Source organism: Oncorhynchus gorbuscha, linkage group LG12 (genome assembly GCF_021184085.1).
Source record: "Oncorhynchus gorbuscha isolate QuinsamMale2020 ecotype Even-year linkage group LG12, OgorEven_v1.0, whole genome shotgun sequence".
Taxonomy (NCBI): domain Eukaryota; kingdom Metazoa; phylum Chordata; class Actinopteri; order Salmoniformes; family Salmonidae; genus Oncorhynchus; species Oncorhynchus gorbuscha.
The window spans coordinates 73,835,753-73,859,487 of NC_060184.1; the positions used below are offsets into that span (position 1 = coordinate 73,835,753).

Here is a 23,735-nt window from a genome sequence, read left to right on the forward strand (position 1 = left end):
AGAAGGAAATCATTCAATTGAAATACATTTATTAGGCCCTAATCGATGGATTTCACATGACTGGGCAGGAGAGCAGCCATTGTGGGGGAAAACTCATTGTCTGGTCCTGTCTTCTAAGTAGGTGGTCTTGGCTCATGCTTTTGAGAGCCAGGACCAGCCAATGAGTTTTCCCCCACAAAATGACTTTTATTACAGGCAGAAATGCCCCTCAGTAGCCTCCACTGGCTTCTTGATATGCCACACCTGTCAGGTGGCTGGATTCTCTTGGCAAAGGAGAAATACTCACTAACAGGGATGTTAACAAATTTGGGCACATGGAACATTTCTGGAATTTTATTTCAGCTCGTGAAACATGGGACCAGCACTTTACATGTTTCATTCAGGGTTTTTTCAATGTAATTACATTAGTAATTTCCCATTACAGAAGCAGAGCTACATCCCAGAACATGACTTATGATTCATATCTAGATATAATAGGACATTTTAAATTGAGGGTTAAGATTAATAGAGCGTGCTCTTTGGGGTTTTAGGCTGGGTTTCTGTATAGCACTTTGTTACATCTGTAAAACGGGCTTTATAAATACATTGAAAAGTTTGATAAAGTGAGGTTTGTTATGAATATATTAGCGTCATATATCAAGAAAGATGCCTATATCCAGCCGTGACTTTACATCTTGTGTTTATTTTAAAACCGTATATAAAGAGAACTAAATATCAATATATCAACAAGTTAAAGATGCGAGAATGTACCCAAATTGATATTGTCTTATGCAGTTTGACGCTGCGATGGGCTGTATTAGCATGGCAAATTCAATTCTATCATCTCGGATTGCAATCCTCACAACCTGCCTCTAGTCATACCGACTGGATTGTAGTCTTGTGTTTTACCAGCCTTGTTAGCGTAGGTTAAATCTCACCAGGTGAAAGAACGTGCGTGAATTTAAAAGGTTTCATCTCAGTGGTGTATGAAATATTGTCCTGTTAAGTGTGCGACTGTCATGAAGTAGTATACTGTCATGGGAGATTTTTTGAGCTACAAGACAATGTGATACAAGTTGTTTTTATTCATCGTCAGGTCTTTTTACACACATCCTTTTTTTATGTGTTGTCTGTGAAAAAGACACCATAGTTTGACAGATTTTTACATTTGCCAGTAGTGCTGATGTGAATGTTATTTTCCTCTTCATATGCATGAGTACTGCTGCGATAGCCCCTAGTGACGCCAGACTCATGTGGTTCCCCAAAGGACTGTGGTCGGTAGACTGCAACGCGCCACATCAAAACTCTGTGTGCAGCTCCTCAAAAAGACAGAGACAGGAAATGTGGGACAAGTTCCTCCAGACCGCATTCCGTCTGCTGCCTGACTGCCTGTAACCCTGTACGCATGGAAAGTGGCCCTTTGGTTTGGCCCTTTTTGCAACTTCTGACTAGCTTATGTCTGAACAGAATATCCTCATGCCTCCTAACTCAAACTCTGTTGCAGCTCAACCTAGTTCTTACTTGTATTTAACCACAATACCAGACAGTTAAATTATTCAGCCTTTTGGGACCATAAGGAACATTTGTTTCGGGGGCCACCCCCTCCTGATGGCGGAGAGAAAAATGTACTTTTTAAAGTACATTTTCTGATGTTATACACATTTTGCCATGTAGATGAGAGAACATTTATCAATTTACAAATAATAATAATGCAATTTTTCCCTGAGGCAGAGAGTAATTCTTGCCATTTTAAACTAAATTCTGGCAATTCTACACATTTTGCCATGATTTATGCCATGTTAATGAAATCTGAGTGAGAGTGACTAACAAAATCAATGAGGTCCCTCTGGAGGTCAGGGCCCCTGGGCAAGTGCTGTGCCCGGTTGGTATTCGGCCATGATAACTGTAAGTTTAGCTTGTCTAAAAACTGTTAGCTGACATGGCTAATTTAGTGACTGTCAGTGACTGACAAAACAAGAGACAAACTGCTGGTGCACAACAAAATTGTATACTTGCATTTGATGTATTCTACTATTCTAACTGTCAACAGTACATTCCTCTTATTTATATTTGGGGGGGGGGGCTCTTAGCGGCCGGAGGCCCTAAGCGCCTGCTTATGTCGCTTAGGCCTGGAGCCGGGCCTGAGTACACGTGCTATAGGCCACCAATGAATCATGCAACAGTCTTTATTTAACATTGCAAAAGTGTATTGTGTGGACCTTATTCTAATACACTGAAAATTTGAAAAATAACACTTCTCAGCTCCTCTCAAGAGGCCCTTGCAGTCTACAAATGTCCTCCACCTTTCAATAGCAGTCTGAGATCTGACCTACTGGGCTCTGTCTCATTAGTAAACCCCTTAATCTGACTAAATTCACATAGAAATAGGTATTAGATCTATCAATCTAATTGAAAACATGTCTGAGAAGCAGTAGAGCTTTTTTATGTGTGCTATATCTATGCTTCTGTGTTCTTAAATCTCACTTTTGCATCTTTTACTTTCGGTTTTGTACACCAGCTTTAAACAGCTGAAAATACAATATATTTGTGTACGACCTTCTCCCCCGATTGCTCAGTTTGGCCGGGCGGCCAGCTCTAGGAAGAATATTGGTGGTTCCAAACTTCTTCCATTTAAGAACGATGGAGGCCACTGTATTCTTGGGGACCTTCAATGCTGCAGACATTTTTTGGTACCCTTCCCCAGATCTGTGCCTCGATACAATCCAGTCTCGGAGCTCTACGGACAATTCCTTCGACTTCATGGCTTGGTTTTTGCTCTGACATGCACTGTCAACTGTGGGACTTTATATAGGCAGGTATGTGCCTTTGCAAATCATGTCCAATCAATTGAATTTACCACAGGTGGACTCCGATCAAGTTGTAGAAACATCTCATGGATGATCAATGGAAACAGGATGCAACTGAGCTCAATTTCGAGTCTCTTAGCAAAGAGTCTGAATACTTATGTAAATAAGGTATTTCTGTTTTTCACTTTCAATAAATTATCCAAAAATATTACTTTCGCTTTGTCATCATGGGGTATTGTGTGTAGATTGATGAGGACATTTTTATTTATTTTTTTCATTTTAGAATAAGGCTGTAATGTAACAAAATGTGGGAAAAGTGAAGGGGTCATATCATACTAAAGGGAGTATCTCCGATTTACGTACAGAATAATACGAAATACTCTGAGACCACATTGATCACTCTCTCATAACTTTGTTGGTCATTGTTTGGACAGTTTTTCTCTGCAAGGGAGCAATACAAAAATCATACTCTGAACCTGATTGGTGCATCCATTTGCTGTTAGTGTTGTGAGCTTGGCAAGCCCCGGAGGAAACAGAAAGCCTAGTCAGAATGCTCATTGTTCTAGGTCCTCATTTGAAGTTTGTGTTTGCGAGAGGGCTTTGTAGAACAACAGCCAGTGTACTTGATCTTCCATAGCCTTGTTATTAATGGCAGTTAGCCATCTATGGATGTGGAAGGTTTGATTCAAACTGCTACTGAGATGCTTGTTACTGATCCTCCAATGGTTGGACTCATTTTTTCAAATGTTCTGGGCTACATTTTTAAATGAGGGTTATTATTAATGACTAAATCAGTCTACGTTATGGCAGTTCACTATCTATGGATGTGGAAGGATTGGTTCCTTCAAACTAATCCTCCAATGATCATCAGTGCAGGTTCCTCTTTTTTCTCTCTCTTAAATAAGGGTTATTATTAATGACTGATTATAATTGCTTCGTTTCGAAACACAGGGGGAGACAACCCAATGGGACTCGACACACAAAGATCTCTTTGCACATGTGGAACGTTTTCAGAACCCCAGAGCCAGAACGACATTCCTTCTTTCCCAGATCTGGGTTTGTTTGTGTTGGTCGTCAACGCACCATATGACCACCACATTGAGATGTTCATGCAGCGAACCTCACTGCGTCATTTTTCTCCTTCAATTATTTTACAGACAGTTGGCTTGTCAAGCAGTTTCCCTGAGGATAAAACATCAACTTTTGTCTGGTTTGTCTGATCAGACAACAGAGATGACCTGTCTGAAGAAGAGTTGCTTGATTTTCCCTGTTCTCACAAGTTTTTCTGTTATTTGTTGAGAATAAGAATAAATACTGTGTTGTCCATTTACTGGTTGCTCACTGGGAAAAAAATATATGTGACAATGATGGAAGAATCTGGAAAACTGTTTTGGAAAAAGTGATCAACGTAAGAGACTTTCATGTTTTTTAACACGACTTTTAACCTAAATCCAATGACATGGTGACATTTTTGGTTGATATCAAATCAAATCAAATGTTATTTGTCACATACGGTGGATAAAACAGGTACAACCTTACCATGAAATTGTCACGCCCTGGTCGAAGTATAGTATGTTTGTCTTCATTTATTTGGTCAGGCCAGGGTGTGACATGGGTTATTGTGGTGCGTTTTTGTCATGGGGTTTTTGTGGGGTGTCTAGCATAGTCTATGGCTGCCTGAGGCGGTTCTCAATCAGAGTCAGGGGATTATCGTTGTCTCTGATTGGGAACCATATTTAGGCAGCCATATTCTTTGAGTATTTCGTGGGTGATTGTTCCTGTCTCTGTGTTAGTTGTCACCAGACAGGCTGTATAGGTTCACATTCTGTTTGTTGTTTTTGTATTGTTCGTGTTGTTTTCGTCATTAAAGATGTATCGTAACTAACCACGCTGCATTTTGGTCCGACTCTCCTTCGACGGAAGAAAGCTGTAACAGAAATGCTTACTTGCAAGCCCTTAACCAGCAATACCGTTTTAAGGAAAATAAGAGTTAAGAAAATATTTACTAAATTAAAAAATTGGGGGTTCAATGCAAATTGTCTGGGTGGTCATTTGAATAGCTGTTGAGCAGTCTTATGGCTTAGGGGTAGAAGCTGTTAAGAAGCCTTTTGGACCTCGACTTGGCACTCCGGTGCCGCTTGCCGTGCGGTAGCAGAGAGAACAGTCTATGACTTGGGTGGCTGGAGTCTGGCAATTTTCAAATCAAATGTTATTGACCACATACACATGGTTAGCAGATGTTAATGCCAGTGTAGCGAAATGCTTGTGCTTCTAGTTCCGACCATGCAGTAGTAACCAACGAGTAATCTAACAATTTCACAACAACTACCTTATACACACAAGTGTAAAGGAATGAATAAGAATATGTACATATAAATATATGGATGAGCAATGGCCGAACAGCATAGGCAAGATGAGATGAGTAATGTAGGGTATGTAAACATTATATAAAGTGGCATTCTTTTAAAGTGGCTAGTGATACATTTATTACATCCAATGTCTAATTATTAAAGTGGCTGGAGTTGAGTCAGTATGTTGGCAGCAGCCACTCAATGTTAGTGATGGCTGTTTAACAGTCTGATGACCTTGAGATAGAAGCTGTTTTTCAGTCTCTCTGTCCCAGCTTTGATGCACCTGTACTGACCTCGCCTTCTGGATGACAGCGGGATGAACAGGCAGTGGCTCGGATGGTTGTTGTCCTTGATGATCTTCCTGTGACATCAGGTGTTGTAGGTGTCCTGGAGGGCAGGTAGTTTGTCCCCGGTGATGCGTTGTGCAGACCATCACTACCCTCTGGAGAGCCTTACGGTTGTGGGCGGAGCAGTTGCCGTACCAGGCGGTGATATAGCCCGACAAGATGCTCCCGTTTGTGCATCTGTAAAAGTTTGTGAGTGTTTTTGGTGACAGGACAAATTTCTTTAGCCTCCTGAGGTTGAAGAGGCGCTGTTGCGCCTTCTTAAAACGCTTTCTGTGTGGGTGGACCATTTCAGTTTGTCTGTGATGTTTCCACCGAAGAATGGGTCAGGGCAGTGTGATTGTGTCATCTTTGGACCTATTGGGGTGGTAAGAAAATTGGAGTGGGTCTAGGGTGTCAGGTAGGGTGGAGGTGATATGATGTTAAATTGCTGGAACTGAACAGTCTATTCCTCTTGTCAAAGCACTACATGATGACTAGGGTGAGGTAGTGAGTGCTTGACTAGGGGCGATGAGTGCTCGTTTAGCTCAGTTACCTTAGTTTTCTTGGGAACAAGAACAATGGTGGCCCTCTTTGAAGCATGTGGGAACAGCAGGCTGGGATAGGGGTTGATTGAATATGTCCGTAAACACAGCCAGCTGGTCTGCGCATGCTCTGAGGACACGGCCGGGGATGCTGTCTGGGGCTGCAGCCTTGCGAGGGTTAACACGTTTGAATGTTTTACTCACGTTGGCTGCGGTGAAGGAAAGTCTGCAGGTTTTGGAAGCGGGCCGTGTCAGTGGCATTGTATTGTCCTCAAAGCGACCAAAGAAGTTGTTTAGTTTGTCTGGGAGCAAGATGTCAGTGTCTGCGACGGGGCTGGTTTTCTTTTTGTTATCCGTGATTGACTGTATATCTTGCCACATAGTCTCGTGTCTGAGCCATTGATTTGCGACTCTACTTTGTCTCTATACTGACGCTTAGCTTGTTTAATTGCCTTGCGGAGGGAAAAGCTACACTTTGTATTCGGTCATGTTTCCGGTTGCCTTGCCATGATTACTAGAAATGGTTTGCACTTTCAGTTTTGCTTGAGTGCAGTCACAGGCAGACAGCCTGTGACCACAAGGAGTAGACTCTCACTCCTGCACACACACACACAGCACACAGCACACAGCACACAGCTCAGAACACACACCAAGGTGAGACCTTCTACGACTTAGTAGATGAATATCAAAATATAAGGATGCTGAAGTTGGCCATAATGATGGTAGCGATATTGTAAATATAATTATTTAGAACCGACAATGTATTGGGTACATTGATAAATAGATTATGAATTTTTACAGATGTGTCTGGATACGATGCATCAAATAATATATTCTCTCAGTGCATGAATTGATTATCTTACTGCAATACAAGACAGACTGTACAGTAACTAAGAAAGAGTAGTCCATTTGCACAATCTCGCTATTGGACTTCACAACGTTAGAATAAAAAGCTTGGGTGTCTCATTCGACTTCGCTATTGACTTCAGGAGCAGGATTTCATGCTGCAGGCTTCTTGTATGTTTAGATTCAACCATACGGATACATAATTCATGTAGCTGTCACTGAGGAAATGCAGTTAGATTGGAGCGAGAGGGAATTTTTGACCACGCGCTGACAGATATCTGCCTCACTACTCAACTGCAAGGCATATTTATATTCCACCAAACTATTCATAACCCATGAGATTTCAATGTAAATAGTGAATGCATTTATGTTTGCATTTATATTGCTATAGCCTGATGTAACATTTAGATATCGTATGATGTGTGTGTTGTATCACTGTACAGTGGATTCATGTATGGCAATACCCTGAACATGTATTTCTTTGAATGTGTAATATTTTACATTCATAATAATTTTATAACAGTGGTCTGAAATTTGATCCCAAAGCAGAAAGAAAGTGAAAATCGCCTCATGATACCCCAGGTTGTCAGTGGCACACTGTTGTGTATGCAGACCTAGGTGTTCTTATTCTGTAGTTGGTTATTTTGTCTCGTCCGGGAGTTGACTTTGATCATGATCAGAATATGGTTTGACTCATTGGTTTGTTGGGGGGGATAGAGGAAACCTATAACAAAATAAATTACAAAGTTGCTCCATGAGTCACATTGAACAACGACTTTATTAGTATATTATGAAATGAACTCATATCAGGGCATCAAGCCACGTTTCTGGGAATGATTGACATCGAAATGTTCTGCGATGTATTTTATTATTCTGCAATGAACGGTTGGTGATGAAAGGAACAAATGAGAAGAAAGGCAACTGATAATGAATAATACTTGTTAATAATGGACATAGGAGTGGTTCTTAGCTAAGACTCAGTGTCAGTCAAGACTAACAATGTTACTGATACAATGGATTGTCTCTACTGTTGTTCTTTTCGATGGTGAGTTTGGAACATTCAGGTTTAAAGTATTTACTAGTGATGTAGCCTAACTATTTTTTATTCCGTATCTATATTGGGCGATAGCCTATAATGTTAATTTATATGTAGCCTAACTATTATTTTATTCCGTATCTATATTGGGCGATAGCCTATAATGTTAATTTATATGTAGCCTAACTATTATTTTATTCCGTATCTATATTGGGCGACTCCGGTGAACGGAAAATCAAAAGAATGACTGTGGTCACCAGAACTTAGCCTATAATGTTAATTTATATGTAGCCTAACTATTATTTTATTCCGTATCTATATTGGGCGATAGCCTATAATGTTAATTTATATGTAGCCTAACTATTATTTTATTCCGTATCTATATTGGGCGATAGCCTATAATGTTAATTTATATGTAGCCTAACTATTATTTGAACATGTAATTATGAACAACACGTAGTGGATGATTGTTATATTTGAGAATTTAGTCATAGATCTAGCAATGCATGCACTCTATTGCCATGTTTGTATAGTAAACTTTTCATAAATGTGTGGTATGCTACTAAAGCATTTATAATTGTAAAAAATCTAACTCGTGGAAAAGTGTATAATCCCATCACTCTTTCTCCACTACAGGTATTTGTCATGGCTCTCTACTTAACTCAGACATAAGAGCCAGTGTCGGGACCTTGGGGAGTAGCATCAGCACGCTGCTATTGTGGAATTTCAGTGTCAGTACATGCTCAAACATCTCCAAAAGTGGAGGCCAGATCTCAGTGCATATGCCCCCCAACATCGCAGGCCCCTGAGTATCCACCAGGTAATATAATGTGTAACATGCGCAATTAAAATGTTTATTATGAACCCATATTAAGTACAGAATTGTAAGAATGTATAGTCAATATATTGTAGCGATGTCAAAGGGTCCTGACTGGAGCTTGAACACAGGACCTTGCAGCTGTAGACACTTCAGCTGGTATTCAAATATATTTTACATTTTAAATTTTGATTTAACCTTTATTTAACTTATTTTAAGATATGTGAACTTCTTGCGGAGGTTGCTAGGCTTTGGGTTTTGTATTTATTAAGGATCCCCATTAGTTCCTGCAAAGGCAACAGCTACTCTTCCTGGGGTCTAGCAACATTAAAGCAGTTATATAAAATAATAATATCAAATAATAATAATAAAAAATGTCAAACATATTACTTGACATTACATTTCATAATACATTAAGTGTAAAAATATTACAATACATTATACAATACAACACACTAAGTGTGTGCCCTCAGGCCTCTACTCTACTACCACATATCTACAATACATTAAGTGTGTGCCCTCAGGCCTCTACTCTACTACCACATATCTACAATACATTAAGTGTGTGCCCTCAGGCCTCTACTCTACTACCACATATCTACAATACATTAAGTGTGTGCCCTCAGGCCTCTACTCTACTACCACATATCTACAATACATTAAGTGTGTGCCCTCAGGCCTCTACTCTACTACCACATATCTACAATACATTAAGTGTGTGCCCTCAGGCCTCTACTCTACTACCACATATCTACAATACATTAAGTGTGTGCCCTCAGGCCTCTACTCTACTACCACATATCTACAATACATTAAGTGTGTGCCCTCAGGCCTCTACTCTACTACCACATATCTACAATACATTAAGTGTGTGCCCTCAGGCCTCTACTCTACTACCACATATCTACAATACATTAAGTGTGTGCCCTCAGGCCTCTACTCTACTACCACATATCTACAATACATTAAGTGTGTGCCCTCAGGCCTCTACTCTACTACCACATATCTACAATACATTAAGTGTGTGCCCTCAGGCCTCTACTCTACTACCACATATCTACAATACATTAAGTGTGTGCCCTCAGGCCTCTACTCTACTACCACATATCTACAATACATTAAGTGTGTGCCCTCAGGCCTCTACTCTACTACCACATATCTACAATACATTAAGTGTGTGCCCTCAGGCCTCTACTCTACTACCACATATCTACAATACATTAAGTGTGTGCCCTCAGGCCTCTACTCTACTACCACATATCTACAATACATTAAGTGTGTGCCCTCAGGCCTCTACTCTACTACCACATATCTACAATACATTAAGTGTGTGCCCTCAGGCCTCTACTCTACTACCACATATCTACAATACATTAAGTGTGTGCCCTCAGGCCTCTACTCTACTACCACATATCTACAATACATTAAGTGTGTGCCCTCAGGCCTCTACTCTACTACCACATATCTACAATACAAAATCCATGTGTACAGTATGTGTGTGTACAGTGTGTGTGTTAGCAATTGTATGCGTGTGTCTGTGCCTGTGTGTGTGTCTCGTCACGGTCCCCGGTGTTGCATAATGTTTATTTTTATCTGATTTTTAAATCTGATTCTACTGCTTGCATCATTTACATGACGTGGAATAGAGTTAGTTCCATGTAGTCATGGCTCTATGTAGTACTGTGCGCCTCCCATAGTCCCATAGTCTGTTCTGGACTTGGGGATTGTGAAGAGACCTCTGGTGGCATGTCTTGTGGGGTATGTATGGGTATCTGAGTTTAAACAGACAGCTCGGTGCATTCAGCATGTCAATACTTCTTACAAAAACAGTAGTGATGAAGTCACTCTGTCCTCTACTTTGAGCCATGAGAGATTTACATGCATATTATCAATGTTAGCTCTCCGTGTACATTTAAGGGCCAGCTGTGCTGCCCTGTTCTGGGCAAATTGTAAATTTCCTAAGTCCCTCCATGTGGCACTTGATCACACGACTGGACATTAGTCCAGGTTCAACAAAACTAGGGCCTGTAGGACCTTCCTTGTTGATAGTGCTGTTAAGAAGGTAGAACCTAGGGCCTGTAGGACCTACCTTGCTGATTGTGTTGTTAAGAAGGTAGAACCTAGGGCCTGTAGGACCTACCTTGCTGATAGTGTTGTTAAGAAGGTAGAACCTAGGGCCTGTAGGACCTACCTTGCTGATAGTGTTGTTAAGAAGGTAGACACTAGGGCCTGTAGTACCTGCCTTGTTGATAGTGATGTTAAGAAGGCAGAGCAGTGCTTTATTATGGCCAGACTTCTCCCCATCTTAGCTACTGTTGCATCTATGTGTTTTGACCATGACAGTTTACAATCCAGTTTTTAAAAAATTATTATTATTATTATTGTTTTTTTTAACCTTTATTTAACCAGGCAAGTCAGTTAAGAACAAATTCTTATTTTCAATGTCGTTCAGGGGCAGAACGACAGATTTGTATCTTGTCAGCTCGGGGATTTGAACTTGCAACCTTCAAGCAGTTTAGTCACCTCAATTTGCTCAATTCCAAGATTTAGTGAAGGTTTAGGGTTTAGTGAATGATTTGTCCTAAATACAATGCTTTTAGTTTTGAAATATTTAGGACTAAATTATTTCTTTCCACCCATTCTGAAACTGATTCCAGCTCTTTGTTAAGCAGTGATTTCACTCGCTGTAGTAGCTGACGTGTATACTGTTGAGTCATCCATCCGCATACATAGACACACAAAATAAATAATAATTAGTAAAGATTGAAAAAACTAAGTGGTCTAGACAGCTGCCCTGGGCAATGGCTGATTCTACCTGGATTATGTTGGAGAGGCTTCCATTAAAGAACACCCTCTGGGTTAAGGTCACTCACTACACGATACAGTATAATAGCACTGTTCTGTATGTAGGCCTACTTGACACAACAACAGGTTCAGCTTCAGACTTAGTGTAAAGTCTTAGGTGTTGAATCGACTGGTGCAATTAAAGGTGTGTGTGTGTGGGGGGGGGGTCGACTAGTTACCCACCAGACTCACTGCATAATACCGAAATAACGAATCAGTTGACTAAGCCAATTTCATGAATGTTTTCCCCATCAGCTGTGAGGTCAGGCCTGGGTCAGAGTTCATCACCAGGTCCAATCTCTTCCACCACAACCACACCTTCCAGGTCCTCCAGTTCCACTACCGGGACAACCGCTGCTCCTCCCCCACATACACCCTCCTCGCCCGGGGCAAGCTGTACCTGCGCCAGGCCTCCTGGGTGGTCCGCGGAGGCACCGAGGTCGACTATCAGCTTCAACGCGTCCAGGTTGTGTTCCACAGCCACGAGGCAGCCATGGACCTCGGCCAGTGGCTCAAGCCCAGCCATGGACCTCGGCCAGTGGCTCAAGCCCAGCTGTGGACCTCCATCCCTAGGTAGAGGGGGAAAGTGGGAGCCCTGGGAGCCCCACGTCAGCTATGACCTGTGGAGTGAGGAGGAGCAGGGGAGGGACTGTGCCCATAGGCTGGGCTTCACTATGAATGAGCTGCAGCTGGTGCATTTGGAGCGGCGCCGCCATCATGGTGTCTGGCTCCCTGATGACCACACCGAGGAGCGCTTCCTGGGGGACGTCCACACTGAGCACACCCACAGGACCCACCACACACCCTCCAGTTACCAGCCGCCACTGCAGAACACCAAGGTCAGACATAGAGATATATAATATATTTTATGCTCTAATCTATTCTACTATATTTCGATGGTCAGAGTCCCCTTATTATCACTTACATACCGAGACCCCATGAGAGAGAATCCTTTTAGATTTTTGGGCAGATAGTATCATTTTCGAGTATTTGTGAATCGTGAATCTGTTTGTCAAATCCCTACCAACTGAAAAGTGTTGTGGGTATTAAAGATGACAAACTGTTACAGCAATGAAACCACACATGTACAGTAATTGATGCGTGATATTCCAGGGCTGTGTATTCCTATTTCCTTTCAACAATCACAGTATTGTCTGTATCTTTTTGTACACAACGACAGACACGTTATGTGAAATGGGAGAGAATATGAATTGTGCAAACTGCAAACCCAGCAGTAGAGAAGCTCCATGGATTGCAGTGATCATCCGTTGTTTAGTTTTCCACCGGTGCTCTTCAAAGAGAATAGCAAAGAGTGGCGCTCTGCTCTGAATTTCTGAATTCCTGCCCTTACTCTGTGGTAGTGTTGGTGCCTGAGGCTGTATCAAGGGCCGAGGGATAAAACTGGAGCCGGACCAGAGAGATGGAACCAGGCCTTCAGTTCAGAAGCTCCCTCCTTTCTTCCCACTCACAAAATGATTAATCCCTTTCATGCCCCCCCCCCCATCTCCCCCCAGCAATTACCTATATATCTACCAGCATGTATTTTTTTTAAACTAACACCAACAACTCCCAGCCTATAAAGTGTCAGGTCAATGTAAATGAGCTGTGGTTAAAAGTGGAGGTGATTGATGTTGAAGGTGACTCATGCATGCAGTGGTGGTGGAGATACAGTCAGCCTTGAATGAATAGAGTTAGTCACGTTCAGCTATAACGTTGATCTGATGCTCAACCACTGAGTGCAATCTAAAAAGGGCTCCACACATAACAGGGGCTTGATGAGCTTATTTACGAGATTGTACTCACAACCCAATGAGTGTAAACAAGGATCAAAAACCATGAAGGCAGTCATAGCGTATGATGATATTTTTGATGTTCTGGATGTGAAAATAGCTTATTTTATTTGTCTATTAAACTGTGTCTCTGTATTCCCCACTAATGTCCTTTTGAAACACGCACCTGTGGCTGATACTGTTTAATGAAGGACTTGGGACCAAGGCACAGACGGCACCTACTGCTTTTCAAAGAGCCCCATCCAGAGAAGAGAGAGAGGAGAAGTAGCCCCATCACCGAGGGCATTTTCCAGGCCAGAGAGTAGCTTTTGATTCTTTGCCTTTGGTGGTTGTTTTCATCCCTGCCATCAATCTGGGATGGCAGACCCATGTTAAATGATCTGTTTTTTTAAATCTATGCATAGTTACTTTACCCCTACCTACATGTCAGTGGAGGCTCCTTAGAAGAGGAAGTAGAGGACCATCCTCCTAAGTGAATTTCAATTAAACAAAATTTTAAAAACATTTAAAAAGTTAACCTTTTTAGATAAAACTATACTAAATATATTCACGTAACCAAATAATTGATTGAAACACACTGTTTTGCAATGAAGGTCTACAGTAGTCTCAACAGCACTCTGTAGGGTAGCACCATGGTGTAGCCGGAGGACAGCTAGCTTCCATCCTCCTCTTGGTATATTGACCAATACAAAACCTAGGAGGCTCATGGTTCTCACCCCCTTCCATAGACTTACACAGTAATTATTACAACTTCTGGAGGACGTCCTCCAACCTATCAGAGCTCTTGCAGCATTAACTGACATGTTGTCCACCCAATGAAAGGATCAGAGAATGAATCTAGTACTGAAAGCATAAGCTACAGCTAGCTAGCACTGCAGTGCACAACATGTGGTGAGTAGTTGACTCAAAGAGAGAGAAAGAGAATAATTGAACAGTTTTCAACAAATTAATTTCTTTAAAAATGAAGGAGAGGCGAGAGAGAGAGATTTCGTGATTTCTTTTCACTTTTAGTTTCACTTACTTAGCTAGCAAATGCAGCTGGCTAGTCGAGCCTACTCAAACACCTGGCTCAAACAGGGGGATGCTATGTTAGCTAGCTGGCTATGACTATCCAACATAACACTGGAACTCTTCCAAGTCAAGGTAAGCTTTTCGTTTTATACATTTATTGCCACCAGGGCCCGTCGGTGTAACTGCTAAACTGTACACTGTAATGTTACTGCATGATTGTAGTGGGTTTACTAACACGTTCGTTATATTATCTATGTTGACTAGGATGTTACTTTAGCTAATATGTGGACAACGATGTAGGCTGTGTGTAGCGGTTATGACATGGTTTGAAAGTTTTTTTTGTCTGGTCACATACAGCTGATGTGTTGTGCATTGAAGTCCACAGACGGAGGGAAAAGGTGAGAGGAGGAGAGTGCATAGAGGTGAGAAGGAATAAAAAGTGGCGTTGATCAGGCTGTTTGTTGATAGTGGCCTGTGTTATGTTGTCCCACTCCTCTTCAATGGTTGTGTGAAGTTGCTGGATATTGGTGGGAACTGGAACACGTTGTTGTACACGTCGATCCAGAGAATCCAAAACATGCTCAATGGGTGACATGTCTGGTGAGTATGCAGGCCATGGAAAAACCGGGGCATTTTCAGCTTCCAGGAATTGTATACACATCCTTGCTACATGGGGCCATGCATTAGCATGCTGAAATGTGAGGTGATGGCGGCGGATGAATGGCACGACAATGGGCCTCAGGATCTCGTCACGGTATCTCTGTGCATTTAAATTTCCATCAATAAAATGCAATTGTGTTCGTTGTCCATAGCTTATTCCTGCCCATACCATAACCCCACCGCCACCATGGGGTACTCTGTTCACAACGTTGACATCAGCAAACCACTTGCCCACACGACCCCATACACGTGGTCTGCGGTTGTGAGGCCAGTTGGATGTACTGCAAAAATGATCTAAAACAACATTGGAGGTGGCTTATGGTAATCAGCATGCCAATTGGACACCCCTTCAAAACTTGAGACATCTGCGGCATTGTGTTGTGTGACAAAACTGCAAATTTTAGAGTGGCATTTTATTGTACCCAGCACAAGGTGCACCTGTGTAATGAAACATGGGACCAGCACTTTACATGATGCATTTATAATTTTGTTCAGTGTATATAAATGATCACAGCTCATGATCATGCCATTATTAGTGTACATAACAACCAACCTGACTAATTCCCTCTTGGTCTTCAGTGGACCACATGAAGGTTACCCCAATGGACCGGGCCACCACCTCCCTGCTCAACGTCTTCCAGGGCAAGGAGTGCGGGGCGGAGGGCTCATGGCACCAGGGCCTGGAGCAGGATGTGCAGGCTGCCCCACACCGAGTACGAACTCTTCCGCATGGAGCGAAACGCCTCCTCTCCAACGGCCAGAGGCCCACGGATGGCTCCAGCCCTAACCAGCCCCACATGACAGCCACCTCCTACCAGGTTCCCCTGGTGCAGTGTGCAGGGGCTGGCCATGGGCCAGCGGAGTGGAGGGAAACTGACGAGCTCCAAAGACTGTGGAGTAGCTGCTGCAGACACAGAGGTGGTGGCATGGTGGATATGGTTAGACTACTGCTTATTGCTGCACTTCATTGACTGTGTATTGGACTTTCAGACTCTTTGAATACAGCATATGTAATTGCAATGTTAAATTGTTACATTCTATTATTCAGAGTCGTGTTCAGTAGACATCAAAAGAAGAAAACACTTTGACAGGAAGTGAAACTGGGAAGTACTGTACTTGTCCAATAAGAAATGCATTTTTCCTATGGTGTGCCCAACACAATATAAGTTGTCTATGGCCGTGATTCAATCTTACTGTGATTTGTCAACAATGTGCCATTTAAATCAGCGATAGACAGTTTCTACATACATTTTTGGACTTATAAATTAATTATATATATTTTTTATTTAACTAGGCAAGTCAGTTAAGAACAAATTCTTATTTACAATGACGGCCTACCCCGGCCAAACCCTAATGAGGCTGGGCTAATTGTGCACCGCCCTATGTGACCCAATCACGGCCAGTTGTGATACAGCCTGGATTCAAACCAGGGTCTGTAGTGATGCCTCTAGCACTGAGGTGCAGTGCCTTAGACCACTGTGCCTCTCAATACACATTGATTCTTGAAGACTATAACTTATAAATGCCCCATGAGCTCAGTTCAACTGTCATACCCAATCAGAACCCAGAATAACTTTTTTAAACTCCAATATTTGTAAATGTAAACTGTATAGCCTCAAAACATGGTTGAAACTATACATTTGATATAAGAGATGGGCGGCGGCTTTGTTATAGATTTAACTGCTGATTGGCCCTAATGACCTATTTGGTCATTTCCAAATGAGCTGACCAATGCAGCGTTTACCATGAATGCAGTCTGCAAAGATTGCCTTTAAAAGCTGCATTGTCGACAAAGCGCAATCTGATTGAATCCTGGCCATGTTTCATGCAGCTCACTTCAATGACATTTGCATGTTCAACAGAGTTTGCAATTTTGGAGTTAACAAAATGGAGGTTATGAAGCCTTGCTCTTCCTCAAAGACATTTACATTTAAGTCATTTAGCAGACGCTCTTATCCAGAGCGACTTACAGATAAACAAAGATGACAAGCCACTAGAATGTTAAAGATTTTATTTATTTTTCATCAATGTTAAATACCATGGGACAGGACTGCAAGAACGTAGATCTTTTTGCCTCACAAGGGATATAGAATTTGTAAAGAAAAAAAAAAATATAGAAAGAATAGTAATAATAATAAAATTCATTTTTTATAATTGTGTGTTTATGTCAGTAGGGAAAAGGAAAAGTAGGAGTCACCTATATTCCCAGCATACTGTATCTTTTCACATAACTCAAGAAAAACCAAGATTAGAAGAATTGAGTGAAAATGAGAATGTTTAGGCAACATGTAGCAGAGTCTTTTGTTTGGAAGGCTATTTCTTCATCCCATTTTCTTAAAATCATTAAAATAACAGACAAGACACTGAACATTCAAACTCTTATTAAAACCACAGAGAGAGAGAGCTCATTTTTTTATTTATTTTTTGCTTCCGATTTCAACCAAGGTCACAAACCCAGTGCCCCGACTCACCTGTTATCAATGCTCTGACAAATGTACAATTGACATTTTCCCCCCAAACATCCCTCCCCTGATTCCTCACCCCAAAAAAAGATCAGGAAAAACCCCCAAAAAAAGGAGAAAGCTCATTCTTCTGTTTTTCCACGTGTACTAACCATGTGAGATTGTAAAAGGCCAGGCCTGCTTATGATTGGGTACACAGAACATATGTACGTAGGCCGTGAGCTGGCGCTACGGCCAGGCCCTTGGAGACAAACGAGCCCATGCCGGCTCACTTTTCTTTTCTCTCGCTCCACCCCTACAAGACAAACTTCCCTAGGAAGAATCCGATGAAGATGGCTGCTATGACGACCAGGAGCGAGGGGAGGGAACTGGAAGAATGCTGTTTACTCATCGTGGCGCCCGAGCTGGAGACTATGTTGTCTGACCGGTGGGCCTTCCTCATCCTCAGGCCCTCGTCCTGAGAGGACAAACCCAGTAGGTTAGAACCCCAAAGCTTTCCCACATGCCACAGCCATAGGCCGAGACCAATATCATCTTAACAAGAACATTGTCTTCACAATATGTTCGTATATCGCCAATATATAATACTAACCTAATACCACCTGAATCTTAGACATCATACAACCTATGACCATACCTTGAGTTGTCTGTTCTCGTCTGAGAGTTTGCCCACATCATACTGCAGCCTCTTGCACTCGTCCATCAGTTTCTTCATCTCAGAGTCGTCCACGGATGCGCTGATTGGCTTGGGCGCCGACGTGCCGTCAGCGTTGGAGTTGAGGACGGGGGCAGCTTTGGTTGCATCAACATCATCCTGGAAGCAGGGAAAGTGGAAAAAGGTGGTGAAAAGACAAACGTGAACAAGAGGCTAGTTTCCCTCCTGACATTGCTGTACATTCCAACCACACAAACTCAACACGCTTTAGAGTAGACCAAACTTCACGAAACTGTTAAGCAGATGGAAAAAATATATATATATTTTTTTAAATGGTGTTAATTAGTTTGAAATTAGTATGAAGCGGTAATACGTTTTCATTCTAACTACTATTCTAATTACAACCAGCTACGGCAGGGGAATAATTATTTTGGGTAGATGAGAAGTTATACATATATATATATATTAAACAGATCTTTCTCTAATCCACAAATTGATTTCGACAAGAGAAAAAAAAACAAACATTTGGTGCGGCCCTCCACTGAATTTTGAAAGCCGAGTGTGACCCTTCAGCCAAAAGGTTTGCCCACCCCTGGCCTACAGGGAGTAAACAACACCTGAACTTCAACTTCCTGTCCTGCCACAAACCTGCCACTCCCTGCCTCGCACTGAGCTGGGTGCTGACATGAACTCTGGGAGGTCGCTGGCTGCCAGGTGGTGCCTGGTTCCCAGGGGGGTGCAGTACTCTCCGGGGGTGAAGGCTGCTCTGTTGCCCAGGTGTCTGGTGCTGAGCTTGGGGGTCTGCTCTGGCCCTGGGGTGATGAGGAGTCTGCCCATGGCCCTACCATGAGTCTCCCTGGTACTACCGCTAGGCTATCGCACGAGGGGGGGGCACAAGCAATATGCATGCCAATAGATAATGTATATAGCTTTAGATTGTTTAGTGGTTGCTTGGATTGTAGGGTAGAACATTCAACACTCAATGTATTATAAACGGTTATACACTCTTACTGTGTTGAACAAACAAAACGGACCTATCACATACTAGGAACAAGCGGTGAGTATTTCAGATGTGACTTTGGGGAAGTTTGAGGTAGAAATTCTGGTTAGTACAGCAGCTATTTACTTAAAATCATCAAAAATCCATGATATCATTAGCACCCATCAAATGACTGTACCTAGGCAAAGGCAGAGAAAGGAACAACCAACAGTAACAGGGCAAGGAGAGGGAGAGAAATCCAAGTAGAATCTAGGAGAAAATGTGAAAAAGATGCATTGACAGACAACATTGACCTGTGGCCGTGACAACAGTACAACATTGGAGGTATAATATCAAACAATTATAAACTGGGTGGTTTGAGGCCTGAATGCTGATTGGCTGAAAGCTGTGGTATATCAGACCGTATACCAGGGGTATAACAAAACGTGTATTTTAATTACGTTGGTAACAAGTTTATAATAGCACTAACTCCCCTCTAGAGTTTGTGATATATGGTCAATATACCACGGCGAAGGGCTGTGTCCATATATATCACACCCCCTCGTGCCTTATTGCTTAAATATATGGCAGCTGATAGAATTTCCACTCCTTTGGAAAGTCCAGCCTTTACTACTGCACACTACCTACCATTTTATCATTGTCAGTGGGCAGTTCGAACACACATCTCAGCTTGGAGTCCATGAAATCATCTGGCGTTGCATCTTTCCACTGTGGAGATTCAACAAGTAGAAGTTGAGATTGACAAGTAGATGATGAGGTGAACAACACAGATCGATCAGTTGATCACAGGGACCGCTGATGGAATAACAATGAACATGCAATACTGTCAGTTACTTGTCTATAGACATTAGGATGTGGAAATGCTGATATATCTGTGTAATATGCCATTTGCTGCCCTCTGCTGGAGAAATCATAAAAATCATTTTGAATACAGTACTGCAGGATTCTCCAACTGGCAGACCAAATTATTTTATTTGGCCCACTAAATTCTGAGCGAAAACAAAATATGTGGGGGGTGGGGATAAAACACTAAAAATACCAGCAAATCAGCTCCAAGCTGATTTTTTTTGGAAATCTGTTCCAAAGTATTCCCACGCATAAGAGAGATACAGTATGTGATTATATATCAAATGCAAACAAGATTTTAAATGATTATGTTTTAGTGAAATAGTATATCTGTTTGGGCTTCTTGCGGTCAACAGTATACAAATGATTTGTAATTATGATCAAGCCCCCTGACCAGCCACTGAATCTAGTTGATGATCCCTGCAGTACTGAAACCTGTAAATATTCAAAAGCAGGTTTTCCTTTGATGACATAGCTACTAACATAAAGCACAACATGTATTTGGTAGCAATGTGGACAGGAACACTTACCACTGCATCCATGTCTGTAGCAGTGGATGGTGCAAAGATTGTCTGTACCATGAATTTATGTTTACTTTTTTCATTGGGATCATAGTCAAAGGGCTGCAGCATTACTGTTGAGACAGAAGATATGGGGTCAAAACTGGGGTCATGACTATGCATACATATAGGCCTACTGATACATGCATTTGACATTTACATGCCTGATTCGTCTGTACTTGAGGTGGCAGGTAGCCTAGTGGTTAGAGCGTTGGACCATTAACCGAAAGTTTGCTAGATCGAATCCCCGAGCTGACAAGGTAAAAATCTGTTGTTCTGCCCCTGAACAAGGCAGTTAACCTACTGTTCCTAGGTCGTCATTGTAAATAAGAATTTGTTCTTAACTGACTTGCCTAGTTCAATAAAAGGTCAATTTTTTTTTTAGAGTTATACATTTAATTAAAGTGGAAATAGTGACAGGATATAATTTGTTCTTGTTTAATGTTGTTGACAAAAAGGGCTCATTATACATTTGGCAACACAGTGAAAAAGGTCTGCAAATACAAAAGCCTTACCAGAGACAGTGACAGTGGCTCCTGACTCAATCATGCCGCTGTTGGGCCTTACACAGTACCGGCGAGGTGCCGTAGTCTTCACTTTGAAGCATACTTTTCGGTCAGAGGGATTTTTGAGCTTGAGGTTTGTGGTCACTACATCTGTGAAGGGACCTGCATTGGAGAGAAAGGAGATGGTGTTGAGGGTCAATGGAGTCACCTGTACAATGCACACACAAGACGCAAATGACAACCAACGTAGACTAGTTACACGTTATGGCAAATTATTTTCTATATAGTAAAATTACCCATTAAAACACAATAGTGTTAACTGTTGGCTAGGCTCAGATAAACATGTAGCTCAAGGCATAAAAGCATAGCCAACTATAACGTGAAAATAGCCTGCGGTTACACAAAGTTAACTACACCTCGTTCTCAATGTAATGAGCACTAGGGATGCGGTCAACAAAATACCATAACAATGCATGAACTATCTGGACACTGTGCAAAGTGTCAATGAGTGGGATAGTTAGCTAGCATATGAGCGGTCAGTCAATCAGCTTACTTTATTTAGCGAGCTACTATTTCCATATTCAACAACTGCAATTTTAGCAGTGTCACCCTAGCTAGCTAGTTAAATCCGTGAGAATAATAGTACATGTAATGACTGGTCTGGTCAAATCAGAATCTGTTGCTTGTTAGTTGAACCTATCTATCAGGCTAGTTAATGTTATAGTACTTACATGGCCAAACAACCATGTCAGGGACTATTATTTCAGGCTAACGTTAGCTAGCTATCAATGATCCCTGAGTGACTGACAGCAAACTAACGTTACGGTAGTTATCCGTGTCAATGCCACAGTAAGAAGTCAGCTAACCAGGGTCACTAGAGACCATACGCCCTCCGCGGCTGACGATAAAAATGTTGTACAGTGATAGCTAGCTAGCTAACTGGGTAGCTAACTGGGTAGCTAACTGGGTAGCTAACTGGCTAACTAACTAGCTAACTGGGTAGCTAACTAGCTAACTGGGTAACTAACTGGGTAGCTAACTAGGTAGCTAACTAGGTAACTAACTGGGTAACTAACTGGGTAACTAACTGGGTAACTAACTGGGTAACTAACTGGGTAGCTAACTGGGTAGCTAACTGGGTAACTAACTGGGTAGCTAACTAGGTAACTAACTGGGTAACTAACTGGGTAACTAACTGGTTAGCTAACTGGCTAGCTAACTGGCTAGCTAACTAACTGGCTAGCTAACTGGGTAACTAACTGGGTAGCTAACTGGGTAACTAACTGGCTAGCTAACTGGGTAACTAACTGGCTAGCTAACTGGGTAACTAACTGGCTAGCTAACTGGCTAGCTAACTGTAGCTAACTAACTGGCTAGCTAACTGGGTAGCTAACTGGGTAACTAACTGGGTAACTAACTGGGTAGCTAACTGGGTAACTAACTGGGTAGCTAACTGGGTACAGGCCCATAAATCCTCGCTGCCATCTCAAAATGGCGGCGGTAAGCGAGAGGTTTCAGTAGGGTTGTTGAAGCTAACACACCCCCCCTGGAGTCGGTAACGTTAGCTAACGTCTACAAGTGGTAGCTAGCCACCAACATTATTCATCTTACCTTTAAATTTGAGATCATACGGCGGTTCAATAACTATGATCTGCTCCAATTTAGACATTGTGTTGTTGAAAACTGTTCCAAAGGAGCCGGTGTTCAGAGCCAAAAAACGTGCACACGAGTTACAGTTGTTACGGGAGCGCGCAAAATACACATCACCGCGAAACCCGCGCGCTTCGCCTGAACCAGATAATTGTATGTATGAGCAACATAAATATTCTCAAATACATTTGGCCCAATAGAAACGTGTTCCTTTTCAGAGGGTGCCTACAGAGCCAAAATATACAGTTTTCAGAGTTTTATTTAACTTTAAAAAAAAACCCTAAGCTAATAAATTAACAGCGTTGACTAGTCTCAAATGCATGAATGGCACTGTATATTATTTTTTACATGTGTAGGAAAAACATTACATTGTGTTTTAGGTACGCTTATCCGCGACTATAACCATATAATTACATATAGTGACTAAGACACTACAAACTTCTCCAAGCATGCCAGTAGCCATCAAAGGCGAGCATTTGCCCACTGAAGTTGGTTACGAAGTCGAATTCCAGTCAGGCCAAGACCTTGGAGAGCACAACAGGCATTCAGACGAGCTTCCCTGACATGGTTTCTGACAGTTTGTGCAGAAATTCTTCCTGTTGTGCAAACCCACAGTTTCATCAGCTGCCAGGGTGGCTGGTCTCAGATGATCCCTCAGGTCAAGAAGCCAGGACCGGTCTGCGATTGTGAGGCCAGTTGGAAGTACTGCCAAATTCTCAAAACAACGTTGGAGGTGGCTTATGGTAGAGAAATTGACGTTAGATTGTTTGGCAACAGCTCTGGTAGACATTCCTGCAGTGCTCCAGCAAAACTTGAGACATCTGTGGCATTGTGTTGTGTGACAAAACTGCACATTTTAGAGTGGCCTTTAACTGTCCCCAGCACAAGGTGCACCTGTGTAATTAGTATACTGTTTAATCAGTTTCTTGATATGCCACACCAGTCAGGTGGATGGATTATCTTGGCAAAGGAGAAATTCTCACAGAGATGTAAACAAATTTGTGCACAACATTTGATAGAAATATGCTTTTTGTGCTTATGGAAAAT

At 42.0% G+C, this 23,735-nt stretch overlaps 1 protein-coding gene and 1 pseudogene across 1 annotated transcript; one reads left to right on the plus strand and one right to left on the minus strand.

Annotated features, from left to right (window-relative positions):
* Positions 1-6,764: 6,764 nt before the first annotated feature.
* On the plus strand, positions 6,765-16,357 carry LOC123990422 (annotated as a pseudogene).
* Positions 16,358-17,003: 646 nt separating this feature from the next.
* Positions 17,004-22,823, minus strand: LOC123991384 (vesicle-associated membrane protein-associated protein A-like). Its single transcript, XM_046292934.1, has 6 exons — positions 22,650-22,823; positions 21,048-21,200; positions 20,503-20,606; positions 19,754-19,834; positions 18,109-18,285; positions 17,004-17,928 (listed from the first exon to the last, which is right to left on the minus strand). The coding sequence occupies exons 1-6, from the start codon at positions 22,705-22,707 to the stop codon at positions 17,767-17,769; spliced, it is 735 nt and encodes a 244-aa protein (XP_046148890.1). The 5' UTR covers positions 22,708-22,823; the 3' UTR covers positions 17,004-17,766.
* Between the last annotated feature and the right edge of the window lie 912 nt (positions 22,824-23,735).

Excerpts from the sequence above, each read along its gene's own strand:
- LOC123991384 (XM_046292934.1), bottom strand. The coding sequence starts at position 22,707 with ATGTCTAAATTGGAGCAGATCATAGTTATTGAACCGCCGTATGATCTC. Across the intron at positions 21,201-22,649 it reads GTATGATCTCAAATTTAAAG|GTCCCTTCACAGATGTAGTG; the intron begins GTAAGATGAATA and ends TCTCCAATGCAG. Across the intron at positions 20,607-21,047 it reads AGCCACTGTCACTGTCTCTG|TAATGCTGCAGCCCTTTGAC; the intron begins GTAAGGCTTTTG and ends CTGTCTCAACAG.